The sequence below is a fragment of the Bos taurus genome, chromosome 1 (genome assembly GCF_002263795.3).
Source record: "Bos taurus isolate L1 Dominette 01449 registration number 42190680 breed Hereford chromosome 1, ARS-UCD2.0, whole genome shotgun sequence".
Classification (NCBI taxonomy): domain Eukaryota; kingdom Metazoa; phylum Chordata; class Mammalia; order Artiodactyla; family Bovidae; genus Bos; species Bos taurus.
This window is the reverse complement of record NC_037328.1, coordinates 59012011-59037074: the sequence shown is the minus strand read 5'-3', so window position 1 is coordinate 59037074 and position 25064 is coordinate 59012011. Positions and strand designations below refer to the sequence as shown.

Below are 25064 nucleotides of genomic sequence, written 5' to 3'. Positions count from 1 at the left end.
GCTGGATCATGGAAAAAGCAAGAGAGTTCCAGAAAAACATCTCTTTCTGCTTTATTGACTATGCCAAAGCCTTTGACTGTGTGGATCACAAGAAACTGTGGAAAATTCTTCAAGAGATGGCAATACCAGACCACCTGACCTGCCTCTTGAGGAATCTGTATGCAGGTCAGGAAGCAACAGTTAGAACTGGACATGGAACAACAGACTGGTTCCAGATAGGAAAAGGAGTACGTCAAGGCTGTATACTGTAACCCTGCTTATTTAACTTATATGCAGAGTACATCATGAGAAACGCTGGGCTGGAAGAAGCACAAGCTGGAATCAAGATTGCCGGGAGAAATATCAATAACCTCAGATATGCAGATGACACCACCCTTATGGCAGAAAGTGAAGAGGAACTCAAAAGCCTCCTGATGAAAGTGAAAGAGGAGAGTGAAAAAGTGGGCTTAAAGCTCAACATTCAGAAAACGAAGATCATGGCATCCGGTCCCATCACTTCATGGGAAATAGATGGGGAAACAGTGGAAACAGTGTCAGACTTTATTTTTTGGGGCTCCAAAATCACTGCAGATGGTGACTGCAGCCATGAAATTAAAAGATGCTTACTCCTTGGAAGGAAAGTTATGACCAACCTAGATAGCATATTCAAAAGCAGAGACATTGCTTTGCCAACAAAGTTTCGTCTAGTCAAGGCTATGGTTTTTCCTGTGGTCATGTATGGATGTGAGAGTCGGACTGTGAAGAAGGCTGAGCCCTGAAGAATTGATGCTTTTGAACTGTGGTGTTGGAGAAGACTCTTGAGAGTCCCTTGGACTGCAAGGAGATCCAACCAGTCCATTCTGAAGGAGATCAGCCCTGGGATTTCTTTGAAGGGAATGATGCTGAAGCTGAAACTCCAGTACTTCGGCCACCTCATGAGAAGAGTTGACTCACTGGAAAAGACTCTGATGCTGGGAGAGATAGGGGGCAGGAGGAGAAGGGCACGACAGAGGATGAGATGGCTGGATGGCATCACTGACTCGATCGACGTGAGTCTGAGTGAACTCCGGGAGTTGGTGATGGACAGGGGGCCCTGGCGTGCTGCGATTCATGGGGTCGCGAAGAGTCGGACACGACTGAGCGACTGAACTGAACTGAACTGAACTGCCACTAATTCACCACTACATTTGGGGCGAAGAAAGGAGGGAAGTGGGACAATTTTAAATATACTGTGATCTTTGAGACAGCTCTATCTACACCTGGGAATTGCTGTTAGACAATTAAGGTTAGTAAAGCTCATTGAATTTCTCAGAGGAAAGGTGTTATTTGAATTATTACCAGATAATTATTGTTAAAAATAACAATAATGTAAGAAATAGGAATTTTACATGTTAGAGACATTATCATTTTAATTTCCAGTTGGGAGGAGGAAAGCCCTGAGGGATCCAGAAACTCTTTTTTTTCCCCATAATGTGCTCTCTGCCAGAAACTCCATGAATTCTGCCTAATGTCCGATGACTTGACAAACTGGCCCTGAATCAGAAGCTAGTCGTGTTGTGTGAACTGGTAGCCAAGTTTTTCAGCTTGAGTTGCTCCTTTGAAAACGACCCTCAGTAGGAAGGTGAGTGTCAGACATAGGATCTGTGGTACCCAGATTGATGTCATCAGCATCACCTGGGAGCCTGTAGAAATGTAGAATCACAGACTCCATCCCCAGACATGCTGAATGAGAAATCCTGGGTGATTCATTTGTTCATCAGCATTTGAGAAAACCAGCCTAAAGCATCCTCATCTTCAAATAGAAAAGAGCTAGGAAGGAGTCATCGTTTCTGAAAGAGTTCCTCCGCCTGAGATCTCTGCCCCCAGGTCTTGCAGTGACTCTGAACCATCATGGAAACAACATAAACCTCTTTCTTGTGCTGAACTCACAGTGGGAACTAGAAACGTGCTCGTGCTGTGTTGGAGCAGTTGTTGTGTAGTGAAAAGAGCACAGATTTAGAGTCAGTAAGACGTGGGTCTCACACTACCCACAGCTTTCTAATCTTAGAGTAGTTGATTGAGGACTCTGGGTCTCACTTTTCCACATTTATAAAATGGGTATATTAACACCTGCATCACAGCTGAGGATTGAATAAGAACAGATTTACACATAAAAATTCCTCATACAGTCTCTAACAACAGTTAAACATCTAACAAATTATTGTTACTTTTTTTTTTTTGTAAGCTTTTGTCATAGAAGTCCCATCTGTCATTTTAGAATGATTTGGTATGGAAATGGTCATACTAAAATGAGACCTCCACAGAAAGTTCCTCACAGCAGTCTGTGGCGGCATGTTATATAACAGCCCTGCTCTCTAAGGGCTTCGAGACAGATCTGCAGAGCCATCAACAGTACAGCGGTCTGGAATGGAAATGACCCACTGTCTCCTCTGCCTCTGACACCATCCAGAACCTTGCCATCTGGGCTCCCAGAGAAGATTCATTTTTACAGCGATGATATAAGAGGCAGAGAGAATAGCTGGATTTCTATGGGGGAAATGTAAGACCCCAGCAGCCTCTTACCTTTTGACTTAAAAACTGAGTACATTGGATATGGATGCCATTGAAAAAGGATAAATATGAAACCTCATGTAGTCAATTTCCCTGGGTCTTTTTTAGAACATCACTACTCCTTAAGCAGTAGAACATGACACACCATGCAGCAGTTCTAATTAAAAACCTTCGGGTGTGTGCTGTGGCAAGAGGGGAAATAAGAAGGAGAGAGGTGACAATTTGCCCAAAAAGGAAAGGAAACTCATAGCAAGAGGCTGTGGAGCTGATAAGAGGAGTTTGATTAAAGGACAGAAAGATTGTGTCTCCACTTAATTATAATATGCACAATTTAAATCAAATGTTAGACATATTTAAAATGTACACTTACGTAATTACACGATGGATGTGTATGCTTCCAGGTAATTTTTCATTGCAATGTACTAGACATATCAACAAGTGATTTCCTCTATCATTTTAATATAGTTGCCAAGGAAGCAAAGAGAAGGAAGCTCTGTCTGGTGACCTGTTGATAATCTATCCAGCCATGTGACGATTTAGTAAGAACTGTGAGGCGCTCTTGAACCCAATTTGCTGTTTATGTGGCTCCTGGGGTGTTATATATAATGGATCTCTCAGTACCTCACATGGCTCCACCATATTGGCCAAGAGAACATGATAACCAGTACCAAGTTTTCCTCTGGGATTAACAGTGAGTAACATGAGTAGCATGCTCACGTGGGGAGGCAGATGGAGTTTTATAGGACTGGTGGCTAGTGCTTAAGAGCTGAGTTCTTCTGGACACATAAAAACTACTGAGATCCCCTGGAAAAGTCTGTTTTCCTCACTTAGGGAAACACTGCTATCTCCACGACATGTTTTATTGGGCTTTCCATCATCAGGTGAAAGAAAATGATTCTGTTTGAGGATGAGGATAGAGAGGAGATTAAACAGTTAATGTTTCTTCTACCACAAGAGAAGAATAAGGGACGAAAATTAGAACAGTCTTGGAAGCAGTCACTATCCTTTTCTACAAGGAGATTGGAGATATAATGAAAGGAAAATAAGTAAACGTTTAAACAAACCTATAGGATAAAAGGAGAAGGCAAAGGCACCCCACTCCAGTACTCTTGCCTGGAAAATCCCATGGACGGAGGAGCCTGGTAGGCTGCAGTCCATGGGGTCGCTGAGGGTCAGACACGACTGAGCAACTTCACTTTCACTTTTCACTTTCATGCATTGGAGAAGGAAATGGCAACCCACTCCAGTGTTCTTGCCAGGAGAATCCCAGGGATGGGGGAGCCTGGTGGGCTGCCGTCTCTGGGGTCACACAGAGTCGGACATGACTGAAGTGACTTAGCAGCAACAGCAGCATAGGATAAAAACTGGGCAAAGCTAGGTGGGAAAAGATTTATTGGTGTGGCATAATAGCAGGATTGCCAATAGCCTATGTGTCTATAGAAAGATGAATTTAACCGTAGAATTACCGCAGCCTGTTCTCACCTAGAACTTCAGCTGAATGCACTGCTTTTCCAAAGCATGAGAAATTTCTTCATTCTGCTTTTTCACCCTGAGTTGATCACTCCAGTGGTATTTGCAATATTGTCGCAAATGTTTCTGCTTGTATTATTAGAAGGGTTTGCTCCCTTGTTCTTTAAATCCACCCTCATTTTTAAAACACTTAACTATAAAAAAGCCATTTATTAGTTTGGTTTATTAAAGAAAGGGAAACAAAGTTCTTCATTTTGTGGAAACCAGTGTATCCTTGCAGATTATGCACCCCAACTCCTCACTCTCTCTGTCTGGTCACTGCTGATGGTCTGCTGGGCCTACTTGTTCTGAGAAAGCACTGGTAGGTATTTAGAGATTTGTGACTTTTTCTATCAGTTGTCTTTACTCAGCCACTAGCAAGGATGTGGCATTGAGCAACTCAGTTCCCTTGATCTCCTCATCTGAAAAATGAGGGTTTGGAGTGATGAGCTTCAAGGTCTTTCCAGTTCAGTCTCAGCTTCCATGACTCCAAGAAGCATCTTTATTCCTTTTAAATTTGGATCAGCAGATAGCCACCGAGTGCTAAGCTGTGTGTAAGGCATTGCGCACAATGGGGTAAAAGAGAGTAAAAATGGTCTCTGCCTTCAAGAAGCTTAAGCAGGAAGAAATATTACACAAATAAATATTAGAGTCCATAAGATATGTAAGGGCTTTCCTGATGGCTCAGACTGTAAAGAATCCAACTGCAATGCCAGAGACCTGTGTTTGACCCCTGGGTCAGGAAGATCCCCTGGAGGAGGAAAGGGCAACCCACTTCAGTATTTTTGCCTGGAGAATTCCATGGACAGAGAAGCCTGGCGGGCTATGGTCCATGGGGACCCAAAGAGTCAGACATAACTAAGCAACTAACGCTTTCTTTTCCTTTTTCATAGAATGTGCAAAGGGAACGGTGCAAAAAGTTCTTTAGGATTCAAGAAAGGGCACTTTGCTTTGGGAAATGTCGTATAAGTGAGATGGTATTTGGATTGCCCTTAAGGAAGCTCTATGCAGATGTTAGGAAAAGGGAGGAAAGACCATGACCCTGATGGGAAGGAATGGAACTTATGCAATGTAGAATGGACTATAGAAAAAAAAAAGAAAAGGAAATTAGAATGGGGCTATATTGTAGAAACCTTAAATGCCAAGCCGAGAAGTCTGCATTTAATCCAGCAAAGAGCAAAAGAATGATGTATTTAGAATGGTACTTCAGAACAGTAAATGCATTGCTGGTATGAAGGATGAACAAGAAGTAAAGAGAATCTGGAGGAAGGGAAGCCAAGTAGGAGGCACTCACAGAAGTCCAGGCAACAGGTGATAAAGGGATAAAAAGTGAGCATTGATTCACAGCCTGAGTAAAAACCACAGGACTTGGCAGCTTATTGGTTATGGGAAATGAAAGAAAAAGGGGAATTAAACAAGACTCCTCAATTGTAGGCACAAGTAACTGGAAGGAAATGGTACCAATAGCAGGAAATGGGAAGACTAGAGAAGGCACTTATTTTGAGGGAAAAGCAATGAATTCTGCTTGAAACTTTCTGAGTTGGAAGTGCCTGTGAAGTGTACGATGGAGATGTGAGCTTCTCAAAGTTAGAGGCCCCATCTTATTCATCTTTTCCAGGTGCCTAATAGAGTCTATGTAAACAGTGAATGAATGAACAAACAAACAAAATAATCAATGAACCAATAACCAGCAGTTATTTAGAATAAGTGTCTGGAGCTCTGCAGACAAGTGAGAACTAAAGATAGCCATGTGGGTGTTGTCTATGGAGAAGTGATTGTTGAGGCCATGGAGGGTGGGCGTGTAGGCAAAGCTTGTGAAGAGTATCCTGAGGTATGTCTGCATTTGGGGAAAGAGAAGAGGCCAAGGAAGGAAGCAGAAGAGAGAACTGAGAGCAGGAGCGAAGTCAGGATGGTGCCGTATCCTGATGAGAAGGGAGGAGAGCTTCCGGAATAAAGTGGTCATCAGGCCCAGGTGACCAAAGGGCCAAAACCTGGGAAAAGTACCTCTGGGTATGAGTCTCTGAGACAGATGGGAGTCCAATCTGTAACCCCTGAGGCTGCACCTCTCAGGGTTAGAGGATGCAGCAGGAAGTGGCCTGCAGTGAAGGCTGGCAGGAAGGCAAGAGGTCAGAAACACGTTTGGGTCCGTGGGCATCTGTAAGAAGGCTAGAATCTTGGAGCGACAAAGAGGGAGAGACAGGGGAAATGAGCATTGGAGGAGTCAGCTGTAGCCAGGTGGAGGGGCGCCACCCCCGCTTCCCCTCCCCGGGGGTCCCTAACCTCCAGAATCTGATGCCTGACGATCTGAGGTAGAGCTGATGTAATAATAATAGAAATAAAGGAGTGTTAGAAAGTGTTAGTCGCTCAGTCATGTCCAACTTTTTGGGACGCCATGGACTGTAGCCCGCCAGGCTCTTCCATTCATGGGATTCTCCAGGCAAGAATACTGGTATGGGTTGCCATTCCCCTCTCCAGGGGATCTTCCGGACCCAGGGATTGAACACAGGTCTCCTGCATTGCTGTCAGACTCTTTACCATCTGAGCCACTAGGGAAGCTGAGAAATAAATAGAAATAAAGTGAGCAATAAATGTAATGCATTTGAATCATCCTGAAACCATCCCCCTCCCCCTGGTCCATTGGAAAATTGTCTTTCACGAAACTGGTCCCTGGTGCCAAAAGGTTGGGGACCACTGCTCTACCCTCACCCTCAGCTCCAACTTAGGAGCAACGTCAGCTCCAACGTCAGCTCCTTCAGCCCCATCTGTACTGGCGGGTGCTATTGACGTTCTCACACCAGACAGGCAGTTGGGTAGAAATGCTGAAAATGGGGCCTGGACAACACCATCTCCATCTCCCTCCCCTGACTCGCCAAGTCTCTTGTGCAAAATGCGGAACCAGACTCTCAATCAAGTCCGAGGGTTCTGGCTCTCTCAGAACTAGTGATCTCCATTGTCTCCTCCTTTGACAGCCTTATTTTTGTTTGTCTCTTGTCTGATCCAGATGCAGCCGCTCTGTATTCCCTGCCCCAATGAACAGCTGCACTAGGCCCAAGCCTTGGAGTGATTTACCTGAAGAGTGACACCATTTATTTGAAAACTACTGTGAGTACATTATGCCTCCAGTGAAAGGCTTCTCAGTTCACTTTGTTTAATTAAAAAAAAAAAGCACTCACAATTGTAAGAGCAGATGAAATTTTAGATGGCTTCATCTCTTGGATGCAGTGATGTAACCAGACTCAGTCCTGAGGTGCCTACACTGGTTCTCGGCTTCCAGCCTGCAGTGCGAGCCCCGGGCAGCATCACGCCCGCTTCCCAGGTGGCTGAGCTGAGCTGCACGCACTTTGCAGGGACCGGTGCTGTTCCACTGGGTCATCTGTGCCTCGGCCTGAAGCCGTGGCAGCTCCAGCCCTCTGTGTTTGCCTCTCATCGCCCTTCTGTGCAGCTCTGTTGCATCTCGCTGCAGCTTGTCATTTCACGCTGCCCTGGTCACATTTGTGAGCCAGTTTTCTGTGCTCATGTCCACCTGTGATGTAGCTGCCTCTCTGTGCCCCCATGCTGTGGTCTCCTTGCTACCCAAGGGGCCAACACCCACCCTTGTGTCTGTGGGCTCCTTCAGCCACGTCTCTAAACCATTGTGCCCAGGTCAGCTCTGCCCTCTGGATGCAAGGCTCTGGGTACTCGATTGAGTTCCCTTCAAGTCAGACATTTACATAGGAGAAGTATGACCCCTGCAAGTCGAGTTGAAGAAGTAAGTTGGGGTAGGAGCTGGATGCCAACAGGAAATACTGATGAAAGACTGACATCAAATTTTGATTAATCATTGCTAGAAGTAACAGATAAATATATGCCTTCTTTCACTAGAAAAGCCAGAACTTTAAATTATTTAGAGGCTATGCATGCAAAACAATTATACATTTTAAAACAAAAACTCATGCTGGTTGTACTTGCTCATTTTCCTGTATGGTGTGAGGCAGGTAACGGGATGGTGTTTTACAGACATCTCTGTTACTGGAAAATGCTAAACCTAGGAAACTAACGTTTTTCCCAGGCTTCAGGTAGGATTTTCACATTCACATTCTCTATGTCTTTAGCTACTCTGGGCACAAATCAAACCCAACGAGGAGGAAGTCAGGGTTTGGATTGTTTTGTTCTGCGTTGCTTTCTGCCTTTAACACTGTCAGTCACCTGGATTGTAATTGGTGGTGGTGGATGTGTAGATGAGAATCAGGCCTGCCTGAATGGAGACCGGAACTATCAGACTGATCCACAGGACTAATGGGCTGGAGGGACTGGGGACTAAAGACATGACAAGAGGTCAGAAATAGAGTGTCCTCATTCTGTACCCATGTGAGCAACTTGCTAGTGTAAACACTGTCACCCTTAAGTTCAAGCGGAAGAATGCCTTAGAAATCCCCACATCTGGAGAGCTTTCCGAGTATGTTTCCATCACAGAGCACAGTACCGCAAACACAAGGGCACAGCTGGTCTCAGAGTCTCAGCCTGGTTTATCCTTTGGGAGGGAAAGGATTCTGGATAGAATCAGGACAGAAATTGGGACCTAAGGTTTCCTAAAAATTCCTAGGAAGCCTACAAGGGAGCCTCTGTGCTGAACACCAGTGCCTGTGTTCATGATTTGCGGGACCCTGAGGAGGGAGACGTTGGGTTCTAATTCTTGCAGCCTTTGCTTTTCCTAAGCTCAGCTTCCTCATATGTAAAAGAGAAATAATAATAAAAAAACTTACAGAGACTTGCTTGGTGCAAAACCTTCATTCAATAAGGTGAATATGCTATAAACATCACTCAGACGCTCAGTCGTGTCCGACTCTTTGTGACCCCATGGACTGCAGTCCTCCAGGCTCCTCTGGCCATGGAATTCTCCTGGCAAGAATACGGGCAGCCTGCAGTTGCCAGTTCCTCCTCCAGGGTATCTTCCCGACCCAGGGATCGAACCGACATCTCTTAAGTCTCCTCCATTGGCAGGTGGATTCTTTACAAAGTAGCACCACCTGGGAAACCTTGTATGGTATAAGAATGTGTTCTAGTTACAAGTGAATCCCTCTCTATGTGTTTACAATACCCGGGTGAAGTCTCAAGCCTTGAAGGGTGGATAGGGAGGAGGTAAGTGTTAGATTTTAAAACCTACCTACTCCCATAACAGCTGCACAACCAGGCTCAGCAACTTGCCTACTTACCTGGATTGTTGCGATGACTAAATGAGATAATATATGTATAGTGTCTGGCGCAGCAGACATGAGTATATTTACTCAGTCAACTAAAATTTACTGGGTATCTGCCAAGTGCCAGGCACTGTTCTAGGGACCAGAAGAATGGCAGCAAATAAAACAAACCTAAATCCCTGCTTTCACAGAGCTTATGTTCAGTTTTCTTCCCCCACAAGTTGCAAATAGACAAAATAGGCAGTTGGACACCAAGAGAGAATTGCTTTCATTTTATTGCTGTGTCTTTCCTTCCGGAAAGTATAATGGGAGAAAAGGTAAAGGATATGGAGAGGGGAGACACAGTTTGCTAATTCATCCCTCCCTCACCCCTGACACACATGCAAAACCATAGTACATTCCCTGCCCTGATACATGGCCCAAGAGACCCACGTTTCCAGATTACGACACCCAGGCTGCCTTTTTCTCCGGCTACCTTTGAATTTGGCCAAAAGGAGTTAGAAGATGTTTGCTCCTTGGAAGAAAAGCTATGACAAACCTAGACAGTGTATTAAAAAGCAGAGACATCACTTTGCCAGCAAAGGTCTATATAGTCAAAGCTATGGCTTTTCCAGTAGTCATGCACAGATGTGAGAGTTGGACCATGAAGATGGCTGAGCACCAAAGAATTGATGCTTTCCAACTGTGGTGCTGGAGAAGACTGTTGAGAGTTCCTTGTACAGCAAGGAGTTCAAACCAGTCAATCCTAAAGAAAATCAACCCTGAATATTTGTTGGAAGGACTAATGCTGAAGCTGAAGCTCCAGTAATTTGGCACCTAATGCAAAGAGCTGACTCGTAGAAAAGACCCTGATGCTGGGAAAGATTGAAGGCAGGAGGAGAAGCGGGTAACAGAGGATGAGATGATTGGATGGCGTCACTGACTCAATGGACATGAGCTTGAGCAAACTCCAGGAGATGGTGAAGGACAAGGAAGCCTGGCGTGCTGCAGTCCATGGGGTCACAAAGAGTCAGACACAACTGAGCAACAACAATAGGAAGCATTAGCAAGAGACAGGGGAGTACGGTCAGGGTACTTCTCAGTCAGGCCCCTTCCCAGCTCCAGTTCTGACTGGACGTGGGGAGCTCCATACCTTTCCTCACCCCCTGGGTTTAGCAGTTAAAGCTGAGATTAACAACCACGCACTATCGCCAGTCCTCGGTGCCTCGCTTCCCTTGAGGGTCCTTTAACCTCCTCTGTACCTCAGTAGACAGTCCTTTCATTAAACTCTCTTCAGTTAAAACCTTTCAGTATGCCATCTGTTTCTTGCCAAGATCCTGACTGATACAGTGAGGGAGAAATATACTGAAAAACATTGTAAATCAACCTTGCCAAGAAGGTTAAAAAAATTGAAATAAAATATTTGAATCATGAAAACATCTTAAATGGATCTGAGAACATTAGACCAAGCGGTGAAAGGATAAACTGTAAGAAAATGTGATAAGCTAGAGTGCCAAAGGTTGGTTTCTATGAATAGACCATAGTGCTCAGGTTTGATGGGCTTCTCTAGGCCAAGTGTAGCTTGCTTGACCCCCAACTTCAAGAGGAGCTAATGGTGTAGTGGCAGCAATGACAAACACATGAACAGAAAGAAGGTGTCAGGAGGGTGATACCATAAAAAAAAAAGAAAAAAAGTGTTGAAGAGGAGACTGCTTATCCTAGCATTCTTTCTGCCTTTGCTACAATTATAGTCCATTTGCCCCTGCCCAAATCTAGATATTTGAAAAGATGACTAAGATAAAAGAATTGCCTCCTTCCAGCTGAAATTAAAACTGCACAACCGACACTCTGTGGAAGAGCTACCCTCCCAGGGCACTGACTGTGTGCCAGCGCTGTGCCCATCACTCAACAGGAATTATTTAATCTTCACATCACCTTCCCAGATGGTGCTAGTGGTAAAGAACCCGCCTGCCAATGCAGGAAACACAAGAGACCTAGGTTCAGTCCCTGGGTTGGGAAGACCCCCTGGGGAAGGAAATTGTAACCCACTCCAGTATTCTTGCCTGGAGAATTGCAGGGACAGAGGAGCCTGGCAGGCTACAGTCCAGGGGGTCACAAAGAGTCAAACATGACTGAAGCGACTTAGCATTGCATAGCATAGCAGCCCTAGAATGTTTATTATTTCCATTTTACAGATGAGGAAACTGAGGCCCAGAGAGGCAGAGGAATCTGCCTCAGGTACACGGCTACTGGATGGTAGAGCTCAGTTCTACTGCCAGCCCCCACTGAGGTGGTTTGTTACCACCTCCGCTGTGCCCTCCTCCCCAAATACTGTGCTAAGCCTCTTCCATGTATTATTGGGAAGCAGAACAAGGAAAAGATTACCACACCAAAAAGATGTGGGACAGGTGGGGCAGGGGTCAAAATTGTCATGATCCAGTGACTCAGTATTTATTAAAAAGGGGTTCTAATTCTTTTCCACCCAACCAGGCTGATGAGTGGAAGGCATGTTAATGTGCAGGAGAGGGTGGGAGCCCAGTGAAGAGAGAAAATTGGTGAAGAGAACACTCTCCCTCAGCAGCCCCCGGAGACTGATGAGAGCTCACAGAGATAAAATATTTATTTTCCATATGTCGCAGAGAGCATTGCCATCGCTGTATGTGTGCAATATGTGCAAAGAAGTGTGAAATCTATACATCAAATGCCACCAATCTAGTTAATTTCCATGCAGTTAACATGCTTATTACCTACCATCTCCTCAATATGTTTTCATGTATATTTCTTGCCACATACAATATGGTCTAGTAAGGAAGAGCCAACATCACCCACAACCTTACTCACTGCTATGTTTCAGCCCCAGACTTGTTGCCATGGCCAGCACAATGAGAGTTAAATACCAGTAGATCCTGCTGGCCAGCTCAACCGCCCGTCACCTTAAATCGCCTTCCCACTCCTCGAAGCAGCCTTTTTCTCATAACAGAAATGTTTGCTGTGGGAGAAATGAAAATGTTTTTGTTCTCTTTGGATAACTGGGAGATAGTCAGCATGTCAGAACTGACCGTTGAAAGGCAGGTGCCTGTGGCCACACTTTTTTTTTTTGAAAGCAGAGCTCCACCAGTGTGGCGGGAGGAAGTGCACAGCGATTGGTCTGTTTCTCTGTGGAAATGTTCAGGGTACACCCAGTTTTGCTTTGCATATATTTACGAAACATCTGCCCTTTTCTTGTTCTTAAATCCTTCCCCCTTACCAGCCCCCTTTCCCCTTTCTCCCAATTTCTCCCTTTGTTGTCATTGGCTCGTCTAACTTTTTCATTGGAGCTTTCATTTTCCGGTTGAGGGGCGACTTCATCAGAGTGTATAATTTTAACATTGAGGAGGGAGGGAGGGAGAGAGGGAAAGGGAGTGTGGGAAGTGGGAGGCGAGAGAGAGAGGGAGAGAGAGAGAAACAGAAAAGAAAGAAGGAAGCTAAGCGGCCAGAGAGCTTGGCAAACCAACCTTTGGCATGGTGACCAGGAGGAAGGTTCTGGTCTGGTGGGGAGTTTGCCTGACACGCTGCCTGGAGTCAGCTGGTACGCTGCTGCCCTCTAAAGGCTCCAGGGACTAGTACACAGCTTCCGAGGCTTGGTGAGACTTGCCCTCGAATATGCCATGTTCATGTAATTCTTTCACACGACCAAAGAAGGTATTTTCAATTAATTACTACAGGACTTCCTTTTTCCTCCTCAATAAAATATGAGCTGCAAAACTAGGGTCAAAATGACAGCACCTGTGCATGTCTAAATGTAGATGGTTGCTATGTTTTAGAGTTTCTCAGCTCTAGAAAAAGCAGTCCACTATTAGAGAGAGTGAGATGGAAAACGCTTTGTTTCTAAGGTCAGTGAATGTCTCTCTGGTATGTGCAGTTGGGAAATAGCCCAGTGGTCTAAGAACAAGGAAAGGGATTTTAGGCAAATGAAGGAGTGAGCCAAAAGGTTGAGTTTTCAATATTCTCTATTGGTAGAGATGGTTTCAGTGTCTTGTGCTATGAATGGTCCCCAGAGGTGATCCTTGAGATGACAGACAGGAGGGTATGATGCAAGATGTCAGGTGGGAGGCAGCATCAAATCTAGAGAAGGAAGCGATGCCATCGATAGAAAGAACAGTACAACTTCTGCAAAGTTAAAATCAAAGAGTAATGTTGGTGGGCTGGTCATACACTCACGTTTGAAAGATAGCTTCTTCAATTTCCTGAAAGAAACCAAGGAAATCAGTACATCTGAAACTAGCCTAGACCTTATTTATGAACATCAGAAATAAACTTTTTATGTTACATGATGTCTGTCATTAGTGTTTCATCTCGATATTTAAATGACCCATGAGGACCAGCCTAGCTTCAGTGGGCATAACGGTCCTACTCTTATCAAATGTACTGCATGGATTCCAAGGAAAACAGCCTGTCAAGGTAGATTTCCCTGCTGCATAAAGAGTAGGAAACTTAATTTGGATTCAGACTATAACTATTCTCAAAATATACTTTAATTTCAACTCAATTTCATTCCATCAACAAAACCATATATTGAATGACAGCTTTGTCTAAGCTACTCTGCTTAACGGTATACTCTAGACAGCAGATCTGGGAGGGGCAGAAACCAGGCTTGTTTTATTTCCAGGCCCATGCTGGCACATTGCAGGCACATAGTAAGTATTTGTGGAATGAATACATGAATAAATGAATAGGTGGAGGGAAGGAAGGAGGAACGAATGGGTGAACGCAGGGAATTCAGAAATAACTATGATGCTTTTTACCCTCAGAGTAGAATTCCATGCAGTCTCACATGCATGGAATTCACCTGGAGCTGTCAGCCTGACATGGTCATTCAGATCAGTGATGGCAAAGCTGTGGCAGCAGAGAAGTCAAGGAGGATGGGGGTCAGAAAGTAAACAGCAGTCTAAATAAAAAGTGTTAAGGTGATAGCAATGCACACAGAAAGGAAACTTAGGTGTGCAAAATATGAAGTCTGCACAATTGTCAGGACTTGACAAAATGGCTTTAAGGCAGAGGAAGATGTGTGACCCGGAGGTGTCCAACACGGTGACAAGCCTGGCGACAGACAGTGGTGAGTGGGATAGGGACTGGAGAGGAAGCGCTGATTTTCATGAAGAAAAAGCAGTTGGGTACTTCCTTACACTGAAAACCAGAAACCAGTTCCTAGAGGCCCACATAGACACTCAAGATTTGGAGGTTCATTCCTTAGTCACCGTTCAACAGTAAAGGATTGCAGTTTGTTGCTTTTGTATTGGCTTCCTCCATCCTAAAAATATGTCTAAACACTCTCCCTCTATTTTCATCTTCACCGTGCCATCTCTGCCTCCTGCCCTCTGGAAAAGCAGATTTGATTTCACAACCTGTTGGACCAGAAACACAGCATGCTAATTCATAACACCATATTCTGCGAGGGCAGATTTAACTACCCAGTACAACAAATTTCAATACAAAATATTCTGTATAACAAGTCCATTGCCATGCTTAGGGAAACAAGGGAAACATGGGAACAGACCCACTTACAACAAATTCTGTACCACACATAATCTTCTACCAGAAAATATTTTTTACAAATACTTTTTCTGTTCACTGTACTATGATGATAGGAAAAGCTTAGAGCCAAGGAAACTGGTGGGGGTGGGTGGGATGGTGTTCAGAGTATGACAAATAATTTGGTTTGACCAGGGCCAAGGGTGCATGCAGCGTAAGCTAAGTACGTATTCATTTCTATCAGTTGCACGGTCCTAGGCAGAGGAGCTGACTGATGGTTGAGCACTGCCACTTCCTATTTCTGGTCCCAAATCACAATTACTTTCTACTTCCCTTCACCCTTCTTTTCCCAAACACACAGTCACACTCCTGCACTCCAGGATCATGCACTAAATTATTTTTTAAAAAGGGAATCTTAAGCTTCAGATGAGTAAAGAGTGGGAATAGAGGATCTCTATGTGACATCTTTCTTCTTTACCTGCTGGAGTCTAAGCTCTTCTTTTCACTTTTCATTTGCTGCTCTAAACAGTTTTTCATCACTATCCCTCTCGTTGGTACAGCCTGCAAGTTTAGATTGTGATTTGAAATTATGTGTTGATCTAAAACAAAATCTATTAACAGCAAGAAAATTGACTGTTCCGTAATGTGTTCCATGAATAGAAGCTGAAAAAGCAGAAGGAACCTTTAAGGCCTTCTAATCCAAGCCCTTTATTTTACAGATGAGGAAACTGAAGCCCAGAGAGGTGAAGTGAGGTGCCCAAGTGCCACACAGCAAGTTAGAGGCACAGCTAGTACCATAGCTCAAGTCTCCTGACTCCCAGTCCAGTGCTCCTCCCATTACTCCACGGGTCCTGTCTCTAAGCTTCCTGACAAATGCTAGAACGGTAAAGCCTCCACTAGTATTTTTCCAGACCATGTTAAAACTCTTACGGGGGGAAGAAAGGATGCTTTCTTGGATAATGTCAGCCATACGTAGCTCAAGCTGTCTAAAGTTCTGGGACAGGGTCTTTTTATGCAGCCAACAGAGTCCAAATGTGGTGCTGTTTGCTTGGCCCATATGCTTTCATGTGTTCCCAGTTAGGCCATTACTGGAGGGAAAAAAAAAAAAAACAAGAATCAGCTTGTTTTAAAACAAGGGACATACTGGACTCCTTCCCATCCCCCCTCAGAAAAAAAAAATCAAGTTATCTTTAACAGATTCTAAAAATGCCTTTTCCCAAATATGCAGTCAGTTCCTTCAAAGGGCCCTTTGTTTATTTTCAGGAAGAAACCCAAGACAGCTGAAAACCAGAAGGCATCTGAGGAGAATGAGATTACTCAGCCGGGTGGATCCAGCGCCAAGCCGGGCCTTCCCTGCCTGAACTTTGAAGCTGTTTTGTCTCCAGGCCCAGCCCTCATCCACTCAACACATTCACTGACAAACTCGCACGCTCATCCCGGGTCATCTGACTGTGAGTACACCACTTACACCATGAGGTGATGGTGTCTTCACGGTTCTTGGAGCAGGCTTCTCCCCCTGGGTCCCGGCTTTTCTGCATTCAGAGCAAGCTGTTTCCATTTGGCCTTCCAAAGTAGCCAAAAGTAACTTGCCACCATTTTGAGTCAGCCAACATCTATATTTTCAAAGCTAGAGTGTGTTTTAAAACCAGGTGACGCCTTTTGGCCTCAAAAGGCGGATTAATTACATGAACCGCATTCTCTTTCATAACATTAACTCAAAAACAGAAGCCGTGTTGCTATTTTCTAATTATTCTTTTGTCCCCGTGATCTGAATAATGGTACTTCCACCATGACGAAATTCAATGACCAAATATGGACCTCAAAAGGAAACTTCCATTTTGAAATTACATAACACAAGTCAGCTTTGCATTAGTTATTGTAGCTTGGCTGAATTTCTCTTTCCAGTTTTTAATTTATTTTGAAGTGGTTAAAGGACAGCATAAATTTACAGAAGAAAAGAGAATGGCTTCCAAGAATTCAGAAGCCACCCAGACTTCACGTAGCCAATAAGAACTCAGGTTAAAAATATTTTTTAATTAAAAAAACTGCCTACGGGCTAAATTTGGAAATGGGCAGCTTAATGAGATTGTCGCTATTGAAATCACTCCATTGCTGTTTATTTTCGCTGTCTTCCCACTAATCTGAGAGTCACTTCTTCAAATTCTATTTTAAGAAAGTTGATAAATCACGTTTAGAAGATATTTTCTCTTTCTGAAACATAGCTCAGTTCTTCAGAGAGAGCAACACGTGTGTTGACGATGGAAGGAAGTAGGGTAACTTGGAGCCCATTGGGAAAGAATATTCCTTTTATTCCAACAGCTATTCAGAACTGACCTCCACAGTGATGTCAGGCAGAAAGCTGGAGTCTTCTTTGGATTAAGCTAAGACCAAGAAAGTTTTCTTTTCAAAAAAGAACTCCATTTATCCTGTCCACAAAGCAAAAATTATTAATTAGGAAATGAGATTCTAAATCTCCTATTGTTATTTTTCTGACAAAGCAAACATAAAACTTTGCAGAAAGGGCGAGAGGTGAATGAGGCTGGGACATTCCATCCTGTACTTTCTTCATCATAATAACCTCTAGATAAAGGGACCCCACCTTGTTCTGCTCATGACCGAGATGAGACCACACTTCAGCTGTCGCAAGAAAACGAAACGAGAAATAACAAAAGCCAAGTCTCTGCAACCTGTGTGCATTGTACCAAGCTGCTGATTCCACAGAGAAACTTTGGGGTCAGAAGCGGGGACTGTGTTCTGTGGACCGTCAAAATAGTAACATTCTTGGCCTTCTTGCCTGGCAGTCTCTAGCCTAATAGTAATTACAGGAAGAATTGGAAAATAGCATGGCACAGTGCCCATAGACATGTGCGCACTGTCCCTACCTACCAGGAAGGTAGCCTGTTCCTGTGGAGAAGGGCCTGGAGCTCCTGCATGCAGACCTCCAACGTCTGGCTTTCTGCCACAGCTTATGGGGAAGATTACATAGAATGGCCTTAGCCCAGAAATCCCGTTACAGCCAAATGAGTGTTTTGCTGAATAGAAAGAAACAGCACTGGGCTGTTGATTATACTTTACCATAAGCATTCTTTGGCCAGCCCGTGGCATTAACATGAAATATGTACAAGGAGCAGCCCCTTGGTGACCCTGAGGAAGCTAGTGGATCTGAGCTCAGTTAGGTCTGAATGCCATTGGAAGGGGAACAAATAGGGAGGAGAAACCTAATCTCCAGCTGTTCAGAAAGTCATTCTGATTTTGCCATTAAGATGTGTAGATCTTTTCTGCCCCAACCTGTTGTTTAAATTGATTATACTTTTCTCCAAATATATTTGGATTGTAGTTTGTCCTGATTTGAGCCTACACTTAGAAGAAAATTGTTTTGAGGAAAGATTCACAGAAATCTGTCCATTTGGAGATTGCTTGAGAGAAGACAGGAAAGAGATTTATTTTAAGCTGTTAAAATTTTTGGATGCTCTTCTTGCATTCAAGAGAATTTTTTTTTTTTTTTACTTTAAAATGTCATTCTTACCATAGATTAATTTAAAAGCCTAATTTCTTTAAGGTAAAATATTCAGTTTCTATTTAGAACTAACAGATTTGGGGCATTTAAAAATAGTGCCCTTGACTTGTTAGTATCTTTAACTTCAGAAACATTCCACCAGTATGTGGTGTTCTAAGTGTTTGCTAGTGCCTGGATTTTTATAGCACTTTTTATTTGTCATGTGTTTAGCAAGAGTTCATGGTCTGAGCCACAGTCAGCTCCTGGTCTTGTTTTTGTTGACTGTATAGAGCTTCTCCATCTTTGGCTGCAAAGAATATAATCAGTCTGATTTCGGTGTTGACCATCTGGCGATGTCCATGTGTAGAGTCTTCTCTTGTGTTGTTGGAAGAGGGTGGTTGCTATGACCAGTGCATTTTCTTGGCAAAACTCTATTAGTCTTTGCCCTGCTTCATTCCGTATTCCAAGGCCAAATTTGCCTGTTACTCCAGGTGTTTCTTGACTTCCTACTTTTGTATTCCAGTCCCCTATAATGAAAAGGACATCTTTTTTGGGTGTCAGTTCTAAAAGGTCTTATAGGTCTTCATAGAACCATTCAACTTCAGCTTCTCCAGCGTTACTGGTTGGGGCATAGACTTGGATTACTGTGATATTGAATGGTTTGCCTTGGAAACAAACAGAGATCATTCTGTCATTTTTGAGATTGCATCCAAGTACTGCATCTCGGACTCTTTTGTTGGCCATGATGGCTACTCCATTTCTTCTGAGGGATTCCTGCCCGCAGTAGTAGATATAATGGTCATCTGGGTTAAATTCACCCATTCCAGTCCATTTTAGTTCGCTGATTGCTAGAATGTCGACATTCACTCTTGCCATCTCTTGTTTGACCACTTCCAATTTGCCTTGATTCATGGACCTGACATTCCAGGTTCCTATGCAATATTGCTCTTTACAGCATCAGATCTTGCTTCTATTACCAGTCACATCCACAGCTGGGTATTGTTTTTGCTTTGGCTCCATCCCTTCATTTTTTCTGGAGTTATTTCTCCACTGATTTCCAGTAGCATATTGGGCACCTACTGAGGTGGGGAGTTCCTCTTTCAGTATCCTATCATTTTGCCTTTTCATATTGTTCATGGGGTTCTCAAGGCAAGAATACTGAAGTGGTTTGCCATTCCCTTCTCCAGTGGACCACATTCTGTCAGATCTCTCCACCGTGACCTGCCCATCTTGGGTTGCCCCCATGGGCATGGCTTAGTTTCTTTGAGTTAGACAAGGCTGTGGTCCTAGTGTGATTAGATTGACTAGTTTTCTGTAAGTATGGTTTCAGTGTGTCTGTCCTCTGATGCCCTCTTGCAACACCTACCACCCTACTTGGATTTCTCTTACCTTGGGCTGGGGTATCTCTTCACGGCTGCTCCAGCAAAGCGCAGCTGCTGCTCCTTACCTTGGACGAGGGGTATCTCCTCACCGCCGCCCTTCCTGATCTTCAAACGTGGGATAGCTTCTCTAGGCCCTCCTGCGCCCACGCAGCCACCACTCCTTGAATGTGGGGTTGGTCCTCCCAGCCGCCGCCCCTGGCCTCTGGCGTGGGGTGGCTCCTCCCGGCCGCCACCTCTGGCCTCGGGCGTGGGGTTGGTTCTCCCGGCTGCAGCCTCTGGCCTCGGGCGTGGGGTGGCTCCTCCCAGCCGCCGCCCCTGACCTCGGACTCGGGTAGCTCTTCTCTGCCGTTCCTGCGCCGTTGTAGCCTGGCACTCTTGGCCGCTGCCCCTGACCTCGAACGTGGGGTAACTCCTCTTGGCTGCTGCACTTTGGGCATGGGGTCCTCCCGGCTTCTGCCCCTAACCTCGGACGTGGGGTAGCTCCTCTCGGCCGCGCTTAGTGTGCGGGTGGCAGCCACCGCCACCACGCCAGGTATGACCTAAATCATATCCCTTATGATTATACAGTGGAAGTGAGAAATATATTTAAGGGCCGAGATCTGATAGATAGAGTGCCTGATGAACTATGGAATGAGATTCGTGACATTGTACAGGAGACAGGGATCAAGACCATCCCCATGGAAAAGAAATGCAAAAATGCAAAATGGCTGTCTGGGGAGGGCTTAAAAATAGCTGTGAAAAGAAGAGAAGTGAAAAGCAAAGGAGAAAAGGAAAGATGTAAGCATCTGAATGCAGAGTTCCAAAGAATAGCAAGAAGAGATAAGAAAGCCTTCCTCAACAATCAATGCAAAGAAATAGAGGGAAACAACAGAATGGGAAAGACTAGAGATCTCTTCAAGAAAATTAGAGATACCAAGGGAACATTTCATGCAAAGATGGGCTCGATAATGGACAGAAATGGTATGGACCTAACAGAAGCAGAAGATATTAAGAAGAGGTGGCAAGAATACACAAAAGAACTGTACAAAAAAGATCTTCACAACCCAGATAATCATGATGGTGTGATCACTCACCTAGAGCCAGACATCCTGGAATGTGAAGTCAAGTGGGCCTTAGAAAGCATCACTACAAACAAAGCTAGTGGAGGTGATGGAATTCCAGTTGAGCTATTCCAAATCCTGAAAGATGATGCTGTGAAAGTGCTGCACCCAATATGCCAGCAAATTTGGAAAACTCAGCAGTGGCCACAGGATGGGAAAAGGTCAGTTTTCATTCCAATCCCAAAGAAAGGCAATGCCAAAGAATGCTCAAACTACTGCACAATTGCACTCATCTCACATACTAGAAAAGTAATGCTCAAAATTCTCCAAACCAGGCTTCAGCAATATGTGAACCGTGAACTTCCTGATGTTCAAGCTGGTTTTAGAAAAGGCAGAGGAACCAGAGATCAAATTGCCAACATCTGCTGGATCATCGAAAAAGCAAGAGAGTTCCAGAAAAACATCTCTTTCTGCTTTATTGACTATGCCAAAGCCTTTGACTGTGTAGATCACAAGAAACTGTGGAAAATTCTGAAAGAAATGGCAATACCAGACCACCTGACCTGCCTCTTGAGGAATCTGTATGCAGGTCAGGAAGCAACAGTTAGAACTGGACATGGAACAACAGACTGGTTCCAAATAGGAAAAGAAGTACATCAAGGCTGTATATTGTCACCCTGCTTATTTAACTTATATGCATCATGAGAAATGCTGGATTGGAAGAAGCACAAGCTGGAATCAAGATTGCCGGGAGAAATATCAATAACCTCAAATATGCAGATGACACCACCTTTATGGCAGAAAGTGAAGAGGAACTAAAAAGCCTCTTGATGAAAGTGAAAGAGGAGAGTGAAAAAGTTGGCTTAAAGCTCAGCATTCAGAAAATGAAGATCATGGCATCCGGTCCCATCACTTCATGGGAAATAGATGGGAAAACAGTGGAAACAGTGTCAGACTTTATTTTTTTGGGCTCCAAAATCACTGCAGATGGTTACTGCAGCCATGAGATTAAAAGACACTTACTCCCTGGAAGGAAAGTTATGACCAACCTAGATAGCATATTCAAAAGCAGAGACATTACTTTGCCAACAAAGGTCCGTCTAGTCAAGGCTATGGTTTTTCCTGTGGTCATGTATGGATGTGAGAGTTGGACAGTGAAGAAGGCTGAGCGCCAAAGAATTGATGCTTTTGAACTGTGGTGTTGGAGAAGACTCTTGAGAGTCCCTTGGACTGCAAGGAGATCCAACCAGTCCATTCTGAAGGAGATCGGCCCTGGGATTTCTTTGGAGGAAATGATGCTGAAGCTGAAACTCCAGTACTTTGGCCACCTCATGAGAAGAGTTGACTCATTGGAAAAGACTCTGATGCTGGGAGGGATTGGGGGCAGGAGGAGAAGGGGACGACAGAGGATGAGATGGCTGGATGGCATTACTGACTCGATGAACGTGAGTCTGAGTGAACTCCAGGAGTTGGTGATTGACAGGGAGGCCTGGCATGCTGCGATTCATGGGGTTGCAAAGAGTCAGACATGACTGAGTGACTGAACTGAACTGTGTTTAGCAAAATTATTCTTAGGCATGGCTTAATGACCATTTTCTGTCAGTCATTATAATTCTTCCCAATTTACAGATGAGAAAACTGAGAAAATTGACACCCATATAGATGAATGCTTGATAATTAGTGGGGGGTGGGGGGGGATGTTTGTGGATTTGCTGTCACTGTAAGCAACCTGAATTCTCTGTTCCGAGCCTGGATATTGTATTCCTGGCTCGAAACAGGTTTCTTGAAAATGTGCAACTACTCATATCCGTGACGGGGTTATAGAACATGATGGATAAGCATCCCCATGAATACAAAGTCAGTTCTGCGTATGAACTGGTCAGAGCGGGGAACCCATGGCGCTGTTACCTCTAAAAGACACAGCCCATATTTTGGAGCAGAAAGGACAAGTGTGACCTCTGAAATTCTCAGATGGCTATTTAACCTGCTGAGCCACTTCAAATCCAGCAAAAGATTCCAGTAAAAGTCAAAGCAAGAGGGAATATGGCTGAGAAATGCTTTCCTTGGTGAAATGATGAGGTTAATATCGCTACTGAAACATGTGCCGCTTTCCAGGGCACCCACAATGATCACCTTCTAGAAATATTCCCCCACCACCCCTTAGAGTGTCACCTCCTCACCACTTCTAACTATCTCCTGGTAAACATTAAGATGAGCTTCCGAATGCAAAGGGCATTGAACCCCTAGGCGTCTGACAGAACAGTTCCCACTGCACAGGCTGAGGATGGGCGGAGCCAGGCTCTCCATTTAAACCTAGAAGTAGCACTTAAACCAAGGCAGGAGAGCAGTCGGAGCTCTTCCCAGGAAAACCTTTCTTGACACCTGTCAAGCCTAGCACATCTCAGTCATGTACATGTGACAGACACTTCCATTTTGTCTTCCTCCTGATAAGGCTCCGAGTCAAAGGGAGGAGCGATTTCCCCCACCCTCTTTAGCTGCCTCCCTACTTTGGAAGGACCTAGTTGGATGTCTTTGTTTTGTTGGAAGCTGACATCTGTGGTTACTTACCTTCTCATGTCTTGCACTGGCCTCATCAGATTGTCTCATTTTTTGTGTCCTTGCCAAGATGCACTTATGCATTAACAGTTTTTATTTATTTTTAATTTAACCTTTACACATTACCAAACTGTTGTGTGGGCGGGTTTAACTTTAGCTCTGTAGGTAGCATGAATCTTGAGGGGCTGAGCACTGTCGAGGGAGGAGCCGGGTGGTCTCTTCCTTTGCTCTCTCAGGCCGTCCACCTCACTTGGCCTCCCCCCTCCCAAACCTTTGCGTCAGTCCCCCGGACTGAAGGTTTTAGTACACTTGGTTCATTATAAACTTTTAAGCAATTTTTTATGAGAACAAAACAAAGAGGATTTCTTTATGGCAAACTCCATTAATGCCACATTAAGGCTGACATTTTAATTACCCCACAGTCAGGAAATGCAAAGTTCAGGTTCCCACAGCAACAGAAACTGTCCCCTTGAGTGCCGACATCACAGCGGATTCTTTCGTTCCCGGATTACACAACACCGGTCGCGGGGACATTGTTTTTTATCCACGTACGTGGAAAGGAGCACAGCTTTTATCCTTTGTTTTTTTCCGGTAACTACAGCTGAGGATATGGGTCTTGAGCTTCCCTTCCCAAACCATCTATATGTATTATCCTGGAACGGAAGACGATTAGAGCTCTACATGTGCACACGGACAGAATTAAAGTTGTTGTGGGAACATTAACTCTGATTTCCGGACTTCCGTGCCAGTCACATTTAAACCATAATGTTGTAATTTTTGGCATGTAATAAATGTGCATTTCATGTACACAGACAGAAAGAAGCATAAAATATATTTTAAAGAGCAATTAATTACTAACTTTGTGATTAAAAAACATTTGGTGCATGTTCCTTCCCATTTAGCATCAGCTGCTGGTCTTAGCCAGGCCTAATAGATGACATACTGTGTCTCATCCTGTATCTCAGATGTACTTACTGTATGTTCCTGTTCTTCTAGATAATTAATTCCCTTAGTAAAGCTGTAGGGGGAAAACAAAATGGAAGGAATATGCAAGCATGTAAATAGGGTAAAGGATATTTTGAAGGAAATGATTCATTTCTGCAAATAAACCTCTTAGTTCCTGATAAAGAGCCAGAAATCTGCTAAGTGGGTGTAGACAAAGGTTTCTGGCCACCTTGGAGCATCTGGTCCAGGGCCATCAGACAAACTTGAAAGCAGATTTCCCCTGAATTCCGGGCATGCCCAATGGGGAAGTGATTTTACTCTGTAATAACTGTTCAGGCGTAAGGCTTCAAAAGTTGTCTTACTCTGTAACGGCTTTTCAGTTTATATTCAAACTGGAAAAGAAAAGTTGTAGGGACTCAGGTAAAATAGAAGGTTTTCCAAAGAACCCTTGATTTAGAGAGTAGTTTGCATTCCTTCAGATTTGAATCTGGTTGACCTATTTGTGTTAGAGAAGGAAGTGTTTCAAAAAGAACTGTTTGAACACGTTTGTTAGTGAAAAGAATTAGTAGCCATCCCCCCAGCCACAGTGTTTAAGAACACAAATGCTTGGAGTATTATTTGAAACTGGGGTGGATTTTTACTGAAGGGATGTGCCATCTAAACTCTCAGGTAAAGTAAATTTAAGGGGAACATGCTTATGGAGAAGTTGAACAGAGGTTCTTGTTGTTTATTCATTATCTCTCCCGTCACGTATTTATTCCTTTTGTTTAGTTTGGTTGTGTGTTGTATTTAACCTTTAAGAGAAAGACTTCAGTCTTACAGAGCTCTGACTTGCTTTCACTAGGGCTGTCTGTATGTGTGAATGTATGTCTGGATGAGTGAAAACTACTCATGCAAGTTTGAAGGTCTCTTTGGCAAATTTGACTGCGTGTTCAGAAAG

General features: G+C 44.1%; 1 protein-coding gene across 29 annotated transcripts in view; it reads left to right on the top strand.

Moving 5' to 3' along the window:
- Window positions 1-25064, top strand: part of ZBTB20 (zinc finger and BTB domain containing 20) — an 862801-nt gene that overhangs the window by 777652 nt on the left and 60085 nt on the right. For all 29 annotated transcript variants that reach the window (XM_059890169.1, XM_059890161.1, XM_059890164.1 and 26 more), the window contains 3 exons: window positions 7040-7140; window positions 15425-15589; window positions 15969-16156. In XM_059890169.1, the coding sequence (XP_059746152.1) occupies window positions 15579-15589; window positions 15969-16156 (199 nt within the window). In that variant the 5' untranslated portion in view covers window positions 7040-7140; window positions 15425-15578. The remainder of the gene's footprint in view (window positions 1-7039; window positions 7141-15424; window positions 15590-15968; window positions 16157-25064) is intronic.